Below are 13,841 nucleotides of genomic sequence, written 5' to 3'. Positions count from 1 at the left end.
AAATTGCTTTTGGATTTATGTGGGAATCCATATCTTTTCATACTGAATTATTTTTTACTGAGGATAAGATCCATATATTAGCCATAAGCCTTTAAAACCACCAAAAGGAAGCATAAAGAGAATCCATCTCACATGCTTGTATAATTTTTGTTTTATTTTCACTTCCCAGGGTTTTAACTCTACCTTTTCAAGGGAAAGAATAGTTCGGATATGGAAAAGAGGCCAAAAGAGGGATTTTCAAAAATACTAATTTCAAGTAATGTATTTCAGCGAAATCATTTAGGTGGAAAATGTTCTCTTTACTATTGTATTTTTTTATAAAACTTTCACCCTTTGTTAATCTGGATAATTTGGTTTGTGAATAACCTTATATTTGAAGTTTATATCCAAACTGAAATATTAGTTTAGCTAGTTGCTTGGTGTTTTCCTAGAAGAAAATTGTTAAACTGACCGTGAGCCACAAGCCAGAAAAGGGATGGGTGTGGGAACTATCCCTTGGCAGAGGGCTCCTGGATTCCAACTACTCTGGTTTCTTTTGGAGGCTTGCCTTCCTGGGGAGGGCCCTGGGTCTCCCTACAGTGAGTTGGTTCCTGCTGATGTGAGGAGCTAGTTTTCTTTGATCCCCTTTCTGCCTCTTCTTAATGCTGACTTTCCATAGTGGGCAAAATTGCCTTAAATGTGACACATTATTATGTAATGTGATATAGTAGCGTTGCTTGACCCAAAGCAATGAAATGCTTGGAGTGAGGAAGCTGGCCATTAGCGTTAATGTTGTGTGAATGTGTGCAGGTGTAAAATCCAGGTGGTGTGACAGGGTAAATGGGACTGATTTCTTCCTCTTTTTTTTTTTCTTCTTAATCTTTACTTTGATTAACCTTTAACTGAAATCGAACAGTCCATTAAAATTTTTTTACCTTTACTTATTCATTTTATGTGGTGTTGAGGATCGAACCTGGTGACTCACACATGCAAGGCAAATGCTCTACCACTGAGCCATAACCCCAGTTCTGATTTCTTCCTCTTTCATTGTTGACCTTGTATGCTGAAGAGTGCTGTGTCGGCCAGTCAGACTTGCACTTTAATCTGTAGTCTATGAGTCCCCCCTCCCCCTCAAGCAACAACAACAACAACAAAATTATCATTTAGATAACTGCTTCAGTGCATTTATCTGCATGTTCTTACTGTGTGACTGTTGTGTACATGGACTCCTTTTTTATTTTTTTGAACCAGGGATTGAACCCAGGGGTGCTTTACCACTGAGCCAGTTCTTTTTAATATATTATTTAGAGACCGGGTCTTGCTGAGTTGCTTAGGATCTTGTTAAGTTGCTGAGGCTGGCTTTGAACTTGTGGTCCACCTGACTCAGCCTCCTGAGCCACTGGGATTACAGGCATGTGCCACCGTGCCCAGCTGCACATGGACTCTTGCAACATGCTAGAGACACAGTAGTGAATGAGATGGGTATGGTCTCTGCATGTGTGGAATTTAGGTTCTAGCAAGCAAGATGGGCAGCTGATAGCACTGATAGTTATCTAATTACAATTGCCATGAATACTGCAGAGAAGTAGAGGGTGCTGTGAGAACGCTCAGGGTATCAGGAGTGGCTTCTTTGTGGAAGTGATTTATGTGTGTGTATGTCTGTGTTACCAGAGATTGAACTCAGGAGTGCTCTACCACTGAGCTTTTTATTTTCTAATTTATTTTGAAACAAGGTCTTACTAAATTGCTGGGGCTGGCCTAGAACTTGGAATCCTCCTGCACCAGCTTCCCAAGAAGTTGGGAATACAGGCACATGCCAGTACACCTGGCCAGGAGGTGACTTTTCACAGAACTAAGGTTTCTGTGTGGCCAACTGGCAGGGTCTTGTGAGTTCAGAGAGCAGCGGGTGAGAAGGCCTGAAAGGCAGGGTTGTTCTTGGACCTCCTTATTGAGAGTATAATTACTCTTGATTCTATCCCAATTGCCAGCAGTTTTGTATTATCTGCTTTATATTTTACTTAAAGTTGCAAATAATTTAGAGAAAAAGGGACTGAATAGCAGTAACAGCGTCAGGATCTGACTAATGGGTTGATCCTGAGGAGGAATTAAATCTGCAGAAACAACACACAGAGGAACCAAGAAGCTTAGGAGTATGGAGGCCTAGAGTCCAGGGAGGCGGTTGTCCAGAGCCAGGCAGGGCCACTCTGCCGAAGGGGTTGCTTCACAGCATTCCAGTATAATAGGTGTTTTAGGACATCTCCAGTGAATGTGGAGGTGTTAATTTATGCTAGTGCTCCAACTTTAAAATGTCAGGTCTCTAGTATATAAATGCCTAACACATTATGTGTACTCTACAAATGGTAAAAAATAATTATTTCAAAACATTTTTTTTTTTTCAATATTCACTTATGTAGAAACCTCTTATGAAGGTGTCAATATTCTGAGCTTATTGCTAACTTTTGGTCCTTTCCTCTCGAAGAAGATTGCTGCCTGTGTAGATGAATGTGCTTCAGTTGTCCTGTGCCACTTGAAATCTGTGGATAAATTAGAACCTTTGAAATGATTTCCCATAACTCTATAGTTAGAACTTTATGAGAGCATGCCCCCTTTTCCTCTTTTATTTTCATAGGTCGTGACCTGAGACAGTTTGTATGATAAATATGAATTCAACTTTCATAAGAAACTGGTTTCTTTTTTTGTCTTTTAAGATTGGCCAGTCTGAAGTTTACCTCATCAGTCCTGACACCAAAAAAATAGCACTGGAGAAAAATTTTAAGGAGATATCCTTTTGCTCTCAGGTAAATGGAGACTGGTTATTGGTTAGATTGCAAATGAATTTGTTAAAGAATTCCTTTAATATTTGTCATACTTCTGTGCTAAAGGTATAACAAGTGTTTTCTAAGTGTTTGATTTATTATGTTGTGTTTCTTTCTCTTTTAGACTATTAAGGCAAATTATAAATATAATCTTGAAATGAAAAGATTTTCTCTTAGCAACAGCATACTGGAGAAAATAGATCTACTTTCTATTTTTTTCAGTTCTTGGTATTCCCTAGTCATGATTTCTAGTGTTGTGGGTCTATTCATATGTCTTATATATGTTTACTCAAGCATATAAATATGTATATACTAATCCTTTACAAAAATTTCATAACTTTTTGGTATCAATATATCATCTTATTTCTTCTCTCTTAACGTATAGTAGATAGGGCTTATCTTTGATGGTTTTACCCAGAATGTATTTATCCATGAAATCTTCCATATTAATAATTTCCCAGCAGTGTTTCATAGGAATTCATGTTTGAGGAATCTTTCAAGTATAATGAGCTGTGTCAGTTTCATTCTAACAAATACGGAATCTCTTAAGTTAGTGTTTGGCTATTCTTTTAAACTATGATTTTAGATTTCCATAGTAAGATATGTGAAAGTCTTAGTATTTGGTGATTTATAATTTGATGTGCTTAATTGTTCAAAAGTAATTTTTTCCAAAATATGAAAATAGTGGTCTTTGTCTTTTTCTTTTTTTCCCCACATTTTTTAATTGATGCATTATAGTTGTATATAATGGTGGGATTTGTTGTTGCATTAATGTTCTTTCTTAATAGATGAAATAGGGACCCATTTTCAAAGATATTTTCCTAAGTCATATTTCTGTAAGCAGCAGTCACTAGTATGTGCTTAATATGCTACTGGGGAACATCGATTGAGATGCCAGGATATATCAGGGATTACTTACTGGAAAATAATCAGCCTGAAAGTGAGAATATTCACAAAATTTTGATCTTGATTTGCTTCTGTTTAGGTTGAAATATTAATGTTAAATATTTTCTTTTATGATGTGATAGTTTATTTCCTGAAGAAGTACAGCCTGGGTTTCTGTGATCCCCTGAACTCCAGTCTGTCAGCACTCAACTCTGTGCTGAGACTTTCAGAAGACCTTGATGTGTTAATATTTACAGGGGATATCTCATCTGTATTAAGTTGCTTCTGTTGGCTGATGCTTTCAAAACATGTTTATATATAAATGTTTATTTGAAAGAGCTCTTAGGAAACAATGGCAGAACCTTGACCTGAGTATCTTATGCTTAAAGCTTCTCTACTCTGTATATGTGTGATTTTTTTTTTTTAACTTCATTGTCAAACTAGTTTACTTCAGTATTTACCTCTTTTTTTGTTTGTTTATTTTTATGATACTGAAGATCAAACCCAGAGCCTTCTACATGCTAGGCAACATTGTACCACTGAGCAACATCCCCATCCCCAGTAACTTGTTTGTTATTTTAGAATTACAACTGTTTTAAATCTTTTTTTTTTTAAATTTTTATATGTATGTGAGTTTGCATGTGTATGTGTACGCACACACAGTTGCATTTCATTATTAATCTCTAGTTTGCCTTTGTTTTTCAAGCAGTTTTTTTGTACTTTAAGAAAAGTTCTAATATTTTTTTTTTTTGTCATGCTAGAATGAGTACCAAAACTTAGTTCTCTCACTGGGAGGCAGAGTAATAATTTAGTGGAGCAAAGTTAATTCTCTTATCTGAGTGATGATTTAAAATATTTTTTGATTTTAAAATATCTGAGAAAATAGTAATTTTGTAAGTGCTGCATGCGTCTTCATTTGCATTTTTGGCAGTGTTCGCTCTGCTGGATACAACCCAATGTTTGTTTGTCTTCCCTTGCCTTCCACAGGGCATTAGACATGTGGACCACTTTGGGTTTATCTGCCGGGAGTCTTCAGGAGGTGGTGGCTTCCATTTTGTCTGTTACGTGTTCCAGTGCACAAATGAAGCTCTGGTGAGAAAGGATGAGTGCTTCTTACCTAGAAGTCTTATTGACAAGGAATTTCAGCCTCACCGATTTTTCTGTCCTTAGCAAAACTGTATAGCCTCATTGACATGTCATTTGGTCTTAATTATTTGCTCATGACTAATAACTAAGTAGTACATATCTGAGACTTATTTGGATATGCATTTTAAATTTAAATTGTTTTTGAAGAACATGCTCACTTTCACCTTCTGGTCTAACGTAGCATTTTAAAATGTCATTGAACTTTCAATCAGAGGAATTTGCTGTTCACTCAGTATTTAATTTATACTTTTACTTTTTACCTTAGCTGCTTTAAGAACCCTGAGCCTCTAATTAGTATTTCTCAGACAATAATCCTAATGTCAGTATCATTGTTGTCTGTCAACCTGTGCAGCGCACTCCAGAGTAATCTTAAATTGCCAACTCTCTTCCATAGCTTTCTTGACATTGCAGCCCATCCGATTTTAAATTGACTTTTTGCTGGTTATGATTTCTCTTTTCTTCCATTAGGTTGATGAAATCATGATGACCCTGAAACAGGCTTTCACAGTGGCTGCGGTGCAGCAGACAGCAAAAGCTCCAGCCCAGCTGTGTGAGGGCTGCCCCTTGCAGGCCCTGCACAAGCTCTGTGAGAGGATAGAGGGTGAGTAGGGGCACTTGCAGCCTCTACATAGGGTTGTTAAAGGTCCAGAAAAACCATAGATTGTAGCATTTGCTGCAAGGTTCTGCCTAACAGAGGGTCCTTTTAGTGGCAGGGGTTGTAGGTACACTCACTGTGCAGTGGGTATCTTCTGTGTGTCAGGTATTTTGTGTGGTGCTGGGGATATATAGATAACCATTTCCCCCCTTTTGCCATCTCCCCATCCGAGGTACTCTGAGGACAGTCGGGGAGTTAGGGAAACAAAGGTGACCAAACTAGTTGCCTCATGATTATTGAAGTTGTGTATGGTCAGTCATGTTGGCCACTGTGGGAGGTCTAGTAAGAGAAGATGTAAAGAATTTTTATTAGGCTTCTCCATTAGAAGGTGATCAGTGACCTCTGCCAGCACTGTTGTAATGAAGAGCAGAGCAGAAGACAAGTTGTAGTTGAGGAGTGAATGGGAAAGTGTAACAGATGTAGCGACTGTATTGACCTTGGCTTCTTAGAAACTCATTGCAGGGAGAAACTAATGAAATGTTAGGGTTTGCTGCTGATATTTGCTGAAGATGTGCCAGGCACGGTGCTAAGTGCTTTCGTTAGCACATGCCATTATCCTTTTAATATTTTCTGTATTTGTGGGAAGGAAAGGCCCCATTTATTTTGCATATTTTACAAATAAATAAATTGGAGACATCTAGAAATAAGCTAATATCTAATGAACTCAGGATCCAGCCCCAGGTGGCAAAGCCTTTGCTGTTACCTGCTGCTCTTGTCTTTGCAGAATAAGGGCATGTTGGGGGAAGACCCTGAGTATCAGCTGACTGCTTTTGTAGAATTGGAGAGAAGTTTGAGCATGGTCAGGATGAACTGGAGGGGTCCCTCCTGAAGGAGGGTGGGAAATCTACCTCAGGCAGAAAGAGAGATTCTGGTTATCTCTCTTCCTGAGAGGGGACATGGAGGAGCTGAGGTATCGGTGACAGTGCCCACTGAGGGAATACAGAGGTGAAGGGGTTTATGCCTTACTCTTCTTGATTTTTGCACCTTGTTCCATTTATGGGAGAATCTCTGAAACAATTTTGTGTGGTTTTGGAGTGTCGTATGATTTAAACTACCCATGTTTCTATAAAAAGCAAAGATTTCATTTCTTATGTAGCTAGAATACTTACTATAAACTGTAATTATGTAAAGAAAAACCACATTGATATTCAGATCTTATTTCCTTTTTTATAATTATAAAAGTACACATAACAAAGTTTGCCATTTTAATTTTTTTTTAAAGCCTGCAATTGAGTGGAATTAAATGCATTTACATTTTTGGGTAACCATCACCACCATCCATCTCTCATCTCCCCCAGTTGCAGCTCCTTCAGTACTAACTCCTCTTTTCTACTCTCCCAGCCTCTGGCATCTACTACTCTAGGTAATTCATATAAGTGGAATTATGTAGTATTTGTCTTCTTTTTTCTAGTTTATTTCACTTAGCATAATGTCTTCTCAATTAATTTGTGTTGTAGCTGTGTCAGAATTTCATTCCTTTTTAAGGCTGAATTATATTCTATTGCATGTTTACACCACATTTCATTTATTCATTTGTGGACTTTGGATTATTTCTACCTTTTGGCTATTGTGAATAATGCTACTGTGAATGTTGGTATACAAATATCCATTCAGATTTCTGCTTTTAGTTCTTTAGAATTGACATTGCTGGATCATATGGCAATTCCATGCTTAATTTTTCTAGGAAGAGCCAAAAATTCTACAACAGTTATATCATTTTACATTTCCATTGTCACTGAAGTTGACAATTTCCATTTTTTCTACATCCCCACCAAAACTTGTTATTTTCTGTTTTTCTTTTTTTATGACTATTTAATGAGTTAAATGAAATCAAATTTTCAGTCTATCGAATTTAATATTACAACCCCCAACTCTTCCAAGTTAATCCCTTGTTCCAGTAAAGAAATTAAATTCTAACAAAACTATTTTGTTCTTCTTTGTTCCCTTAATGAGTTCCAGAGCATCTCTTCTTCCTTTATTTTCTCTCATTATTCTTGGCTCCAACCATTAGGGGAGTGGTCTCAGTGAAGCATGGGCCATCAGAATGGAGGTATTCTTTCAGCTCAGGGAGATGTTTTAATGTGACAGGTTTAGCTTCTTTAGCAACAGGTTCAAAGGGGCTGAGGCACAAAAGCAGACTTCACTTATAAAACAAAATTGATGCCTGTGAAGATCCTAATACAGGCCACCAAGAGACATCATGGGAAGAGATGTCTCTGAAGAAGGGTCTGAGGAGTTCCCAGAGAAAGTCATGACCAGTGGGGTTCTTAGCATACATGATGCAAAAAGAATTTCAACTTGCCCAAGTCAGAGACTGACAGAGATTTATTTAGGAAAGCAGAGGAACATTCAAGGGAGAATGTAGGCCATCTTCAGAGAGAAACAGCAAACAAAGAAACAGCCTTTTTTCTTTCTTTCTTTGATGATAGCTATCTTAATGGATGTGAAGTGGTATCTGGTTTCTCCTTTAAATTGAGATAGATTAATAGGTGACATTTTAAAGTCTGGGAAGGTTCATTGTGCATTACAGTGCTCTTAAAAGTGAACATGATTCATATTTTGACTATGTTTTCCAAGTGGTTGCTATTTGCTGACATTAAACAAAATATTTCTGGGAATGAGCAAAGTTTTGCTTTAACTAGTGCTCCCAACCCAGAGGATCACTACCCTTTCCTTAGTGGTTGTCAAGATAAGGCAAATGATGATGGAAATGTCCCTTAAGAGTTTAGTAAGAAGCCAGCAATGACTTTGGCCTTGAAGATAAAGCAGATCATGATCTGCAGTACTGGAATGCTTCCAGGATTCTACTTGATAAATCTTTCTTTGGTCTGGCTTAGACTTAAGAAAGTTATAACTGAAAATTTTAATCAGGGTAGGAATTTTGCTGCTATAGTTTTAGAAATTATCATTTAATTCATTTTTTACAAAATCCAACCAAGGCAAAGAGCTCTATTAATGTAAAAACAAACCATTAAATAGTGCCCTCAGAAGTCTGGGGAAAGTATGTTTACCTACATGAAATGAAGCATTTCTAGAAGTATGAATGGCACATTATCAGAAGCATCCTTAGCAGAGGAGGTGATTATTTTAAGGACAGTTTTGGAGTTTCTTGCTTTTTGCTATTGTGTTCCTAATAAGTAGAATTAAACAGTTTTTAAAAATTGTTGCATGTTGCTTTAAAGCTAGTCCTAACAGGAAGTTATGGTTTGACCACGAGCTCCATAAAATGTGGAGTGGACCAGTGATATGGTCACAAGGAAAATTAGAGACTGTGTTTTCTTAATTGGTTGTTGTCATTAAGTTGTGCCCCAGAATCTGTAAAGTAGAATAAATACAGTAGGTGTCAGTGATGCTGGAAAAGCCACTCTGAATTCATATACAGCCTGTTAAGAGGTCAGCTTTCCTCAGTCCTGTGCTTGACCTATATGACTCTACAGCTGCCCTGGCTTTGTGTGATAGACAGCTGGCCATAAGAGTATGTGAATTGCATGTTGATAAGGCCACCTATCCTTTGCAACTTAGCCCACCTCTGAATTCACTCTGTTTTAAAGCCACCTGGCTCAGGAGACTTGGCTCTCCTAATCCAGGGAGTTGGTTGAATCTGTAAGAATCTGCTTTCTGGAGGCAGACAGATGTGGTTCGGATTCTAACTCTGTCCGTAGTGATACTGGTGACCTTGGACAAATGCTTGACTCTGTTGTGTCTCAGTTCTTTATCTATACTTCCTAAAAATACAGTGCCCACTTCAAGGATAATTTTGAGGAATAAATGAGATAGTACCCATGAAGTGTTGAGAGAAGTGGTGTACCAGTCATTCACAAAACATGGGGTAGCCTCTTAGGGTTATCTTGGGTTCAAATAAACAAACAAATAAAAGAGAATGACTCTGGATGCAGAGGTTTGCAGCAGCAGTGAAATGGGGCAGCCACTTCTGTCTCAACTCAGCCTGTTAGGAGGGGGCTCTGCCTGCAGTTCCAGGGGGACATGAGCAGAGGCTGCTGCTAGGCCTCCTGACCAGGCAGTCACCGGTTTCTCTGGGTTTCAAGCAGACTCAGGTGTCAGGTAAAGGTATAATTTCCAGGTTACTACAGATGGGTACCTGGCTTAGCAGGGTTTCCTCTTGCTGTCCCCATCATGAAGTGGGTCTGCCACTGTTGTTGGCTCTGAGCCTTCCGTCAAGCCCCTGCCCGGGGCATCCCCAGGGATGAGCAGGGGTGGTGGTGAGTAAGGAGGACTACCCTTGGAAGAAAAGGAACCGGTGGCAGTTTTTTTCTTCATGGCAACTGGGTCAGCAAATTCTTTTGTTCTCAATCTTCTCATCTTGTGTAGCATTTATCTCTGGTCATCAAGGAAACACAGAACAGGGCCTGAGTCATATTTGTGTGGGGATGGAACAACTTAAATATCAGATTCTGATGGGCACTAAAAGTTTACATAGTGATTTTATTCTAACTGTACCTCAGACCCTTTGTGATGTCAATCAAATGGTCTAAACACTATTAATAAATGTGATAGTGATAGTAAAGGATGATTGTTAGCCACTTGAATTTTATGTGAAGGAAATCTCACACGAGAAAAATGTGGGTCAGTTTTCAAAATCAAGAGTAGTTGTTTTTTCTTAAGGAAAAGTTTTCATGTTTACATATAAATGTCCATGTGAATTTATAGTTTTTCTGAGGAGAGTGTTCTGATTGTGTGAAGTGTTTTAACCTGGAGAAAATAATTTGGAACCTTGCAGACCTGAGGTAGAGCCCAAGTGGATGGTCTTTGGAAATTATGTAAACTCTTTAGGCCTCAGTTTTTCTAACTGAAATGGGAGTAACAACACCCTCTTCATCAGGTGGTTTTGAGAATTACAGGAAATGATGCAGGTGAGATGCTCAAACACAGTGCCTACCACATCAGCACTCATTTGAAAGATGGTGACAGTGACCTGGGACACTCACTGATGGGAAGTCCCACGAAACCTTGGCAGCCTGAAGTGGGTGGTGGGTAAGGAAATGAAGAGAGCGAGCATAGAAGACGCCGACTGCCACGTAACTCGCTAAGTAGCTTTTCATGTCTTTTTTTTTTTCCTCTCTCAATAGGAATGAATTCTTCCAAAACTAAACTAGAACTCCAAAAACACCTGACAACATTAACTAACCAGGAACAGGCAACTATTTTTGAGGAGGTTCAGGTACAGTACAGTTTTTAATTTCTAGCAGGAAAGAAAAGGCAGGCCTCTGACCTGTGAACTGTTTGTGCACAGAGTAGTGAAGTGGTGTTGTCATGGCCCGGGTTCCTCTTGGTGTGAGCTTTACCAGTCCTGCAGAGGGGCTCCTGTCTCGGCCTTCATGGGAAAACTGGGGAGAAGTGACACCTCTCCTAGAACGTTATGTTGGACTCAGAGGGCAAATTGCAAAAGGAAGAGAACCTTAGCCTGGAGGAGAGGACCTGTATGCTGGTTCCCACACTCTACTCTGGCCCCTGGGAACCTCTGCCAGCTCCTTCCTGCTCAGGGTTTTGCTGAAATATGGGAATTAAATGAAACATTTTGTACGTGAATTTGAACAGAGCTGTTTCTCCTTCCCTTTTTTTTTTTAAGTTTTGAAAACAAATTTTGGTCATGTTATCTACTTAGAATCACATGAGATATCAAACCAGAAAGAAAAAAAAAAAAAAAAAACACAAACTAGAATAAAACCACGTTGATTGGCTTTCCAAGTTAAACAACCTGGAAAACAGCTCTTACACAGCGTTTAGCTGCATCATATCTCTGGGAACCCATGCTGCGTATGCTGGCATGTCTGTGGTCTGTTCTACGTGAATCTTTAATGAACTCATCATAAATTTCATGTCTGCTTTAGCCCAAAAGCATTTTCTGTGGTTTCCTTGCACTTTATTAGGTAGGTGAGCACACCAGGACAAAGAATAAATATCTTTTTTTGGAGAGGGACGTGGTGACCAGCAGGTTCTACAAATAAAGGAGTGATTGAGCAAAACAGGACTGGCCATTATGGGAAAAGTTCACAGATAGGGCCCACAATCTATTTTTTTTATTTCGGTGAAAGATTAGTGTCCTTTTTAATCATATGCTGGAGTTCTTCTGTTCCCTTGTTCTCTGCCTGCAGTGAGATCGGCACCTACTTGTAGAAGGAAAGCACGGGAAAGTTTTTTAAATTTCACAAATGGCCCAGAGGGTAATTTCTACTAGCCTTTGTTTTTGTTTACTGAATCAACTTGAGACTCACTACTTTGTTTTTTCTTAAAGAAACCTCTTGGATAAATGTAATGCGATTTGTACTTGGACTTCAGAAATGGACAGACTATTTGCTGCTACTTGTTAATGCACTTACAGTTGAAGCTCAGGACAGAGCTGATCCAGTTCCTGGTCTAGAGCTGCCAAGTCAGTTTGGGGAGCATCTTCCTGGCAAGAGTGGAGCACATACCTCCCTCCCTAGTGTGGGTTTTCACTTTTATTTAGGCATCGGCACATAGCTTTCCCTAGAACAGTGTGGTGACTTGGTTTTGGCAATACACACATGTTTTGCAGCAGTAAGGAGTTGCTGTTGGTATGATTCTGAGAGCTTCTGCTCCACTGCAGGATTTCATATACCCCACACATTATGGCAAAGAGACTTGAGGAAACACAAAAAGCAGGTGACAAAAGTTCCCTTAAAAAAAACAACATTCAGTCCATATCCCAGAGCTCAATGTGTTGTTCTAGACTGCAGTATATTTGGTTGCTGTGAACCAAAGAGAAGTGACTGTAAAGTGGCTTTAAAAGTCCAGTTTATATTTTGGTTGTCAGCAAGGCTCTTTCTTGAATGATACAAGCTGGCTTGGCTCTTTTCTTCTAATACCTTATTGATGGTCTTCTTGGTTTTCCTAAAGTATTTTCTAAACCAAATCATTGGTTTGTCTTGAGGTAGCAGTACCTGATAATCTGTTTGAAAATTGTGCATTTCAAAAAGGTCATAAAGAGAAAGGTAGCTTTGCTGTTTTGTGAATCCTGTTTTAATGGGATAGTGTATGTTTTTCTTTGTAGTCTTTGCTGGAGAGTACTTGGTGTCAAGGGCAAATTTTCATGAGGTAAATTAATTACTGAAATTAATGGCTTAGGAATACTTAAATAGTTATGAAAGCATACATGCCATATTCAGTGTTTTGTGAATAAATTTAATATAAAAAAGTAACAACCATGAGGAAAAATAAATAAATAAATAATAACTATGCAGATGATACCAGGGATGGTTGTTGCTGACCTTGAGCACCCCTAGAGGACTCAGGGTCAGATGGCATGTGGGCAGCTTGGCCCTTCTGCTTATTTAAGAGAAGATGCATGATACCACAAAGCCAACTTTTTATTTATGACCTGATTGACCTGTGTACTTTTCATATGCATCTGGCATATATGAAGATGATGCCCTGGGGTCTTGCTGCTCTTGTACAGTGCCACAGCCACAGAATGCACTAGGTCCAGATTGGTGACCTTCAGCTCGAAGAATTACTTTTCAAGCTGAAGTAGGGCCAGTTAAACATAAAAACCTCAAAGTCTAACTCTTCTAGTTAGAATGAGTGTATTTCAGGGAATGGTTTAATTAAGTACTGAGCAGATAAATCAAGTAGATTTATATTCAGTAGGCATCAGTAATTCATTAAATAGCATGACTTTTCACAACTTAAGGATTAATGGTTAGAAGAAACTGTTCATTTTTTAAGGAATTTAGAAAATTGGTTGGATTTCCTGTGGTTTTAAAAATTATTTCAAATAAAGGTTTTATTATAATTTTTTAAAAGATATCAAAAATGTATCCAAATGCAGTCTTTTAAATTTTTATTTATTTTAAAAATTCTTATAAGTTCCTTATACTTTTTTCAAATATAGTTCTATTTTTTCCCACGTTTTTTTATTGGTGCATTATAATTGAACTTAAATGATGGGATTTGTTGTTACATATTTGTGCATGCATACACTGTAACCATATAATTTGACCAATATCACTCCCCAACACTTTCCCCCGCCCTCCCTACCATCACCTACATTGTCCTTTTAAATAGGTTCTTCGGAACACCACAGACTTTCTCAGCATTGTGGCATTCATTATCAGTGTTAGAAATTTATTTTTCAGTGACCTTTAAAATTTTATAAGATGCTCATAGAAATGAGGTTAAGAACCATGTAACAAAAATAGCATTGCTTTCAGCAGGCAATTTGTTGTTTAAATTTGAAATCGAAGTGTAACATACCTATAGAAGAGCACACATATTGATGGTGTGTAGTTCAGTGACTTTATTTTGGTAGTGCTGGGGATTGAATCCAGGGCCTCAGGCACGCTAGGCAAGCCCTCTACCACTGAGCTACATCCCAAGCCCTT

General features: G+C 38.4%; 1 protein-coding gene across 7 annotated transcripts in view; it reads left to right on the top strand.

Moving 5' to 3' along the window:
- The window catches only part of TBC1D1 (TBC1 domain family member 1), a 227,580-nt gene that overhangs the window by 115,035 nt on the left and 98,704 nt on the right, over positions 1–13,841 (top strand). For 6 of the 7 annotated variants that reach the window (XR_013766002.1, XM_079152792.1, XM_079152793.1 and 3 more), the window contains 4 exons: positions 2,688–2,777; positions 4,668–4,772; positions 5,295–5,427; positions 10,569–10,660. The exons of the other annotated variant lie outside the window; for it this stretch is intronic. Coding sequence is in view for 5 of the 6 variants with exons in the window: in XM_079152792.1 (XP_079008918.1) it covers positions 2,688–2,777; positions 4,668–4,772; positions 5,295–5,427; positions 10,569–10,660 (420 nt within the window). In the remaining variant the exon portion in view is untranslated. The remainder of the gene's footprint in view (positions 1–2,687; positions 2,778–4,667; positions 4,773–5,294; positions 5,428–10,568; positions 10,661–13,841) is intronic. 7 annotated transcript variants of the gene reach the window in all.

The sequence above is a fragment of the Sciurus vulgaris genome (genome assembly GCF_902686455.1).
Source record: "Sciurus vulgaris genome assembly, chromosome: 9".
Taxonomy (NCBI): Eukaryota; Metazoa; Chordata; class Mammalia; order Rodentia; family Sciuridae; genus Sciurus; species Sciurus vulgaris.
Note: the sequence above shows the minus strand (reverse complement) of the source record. Positions and strands in the feature narration are given on the sequence as shown.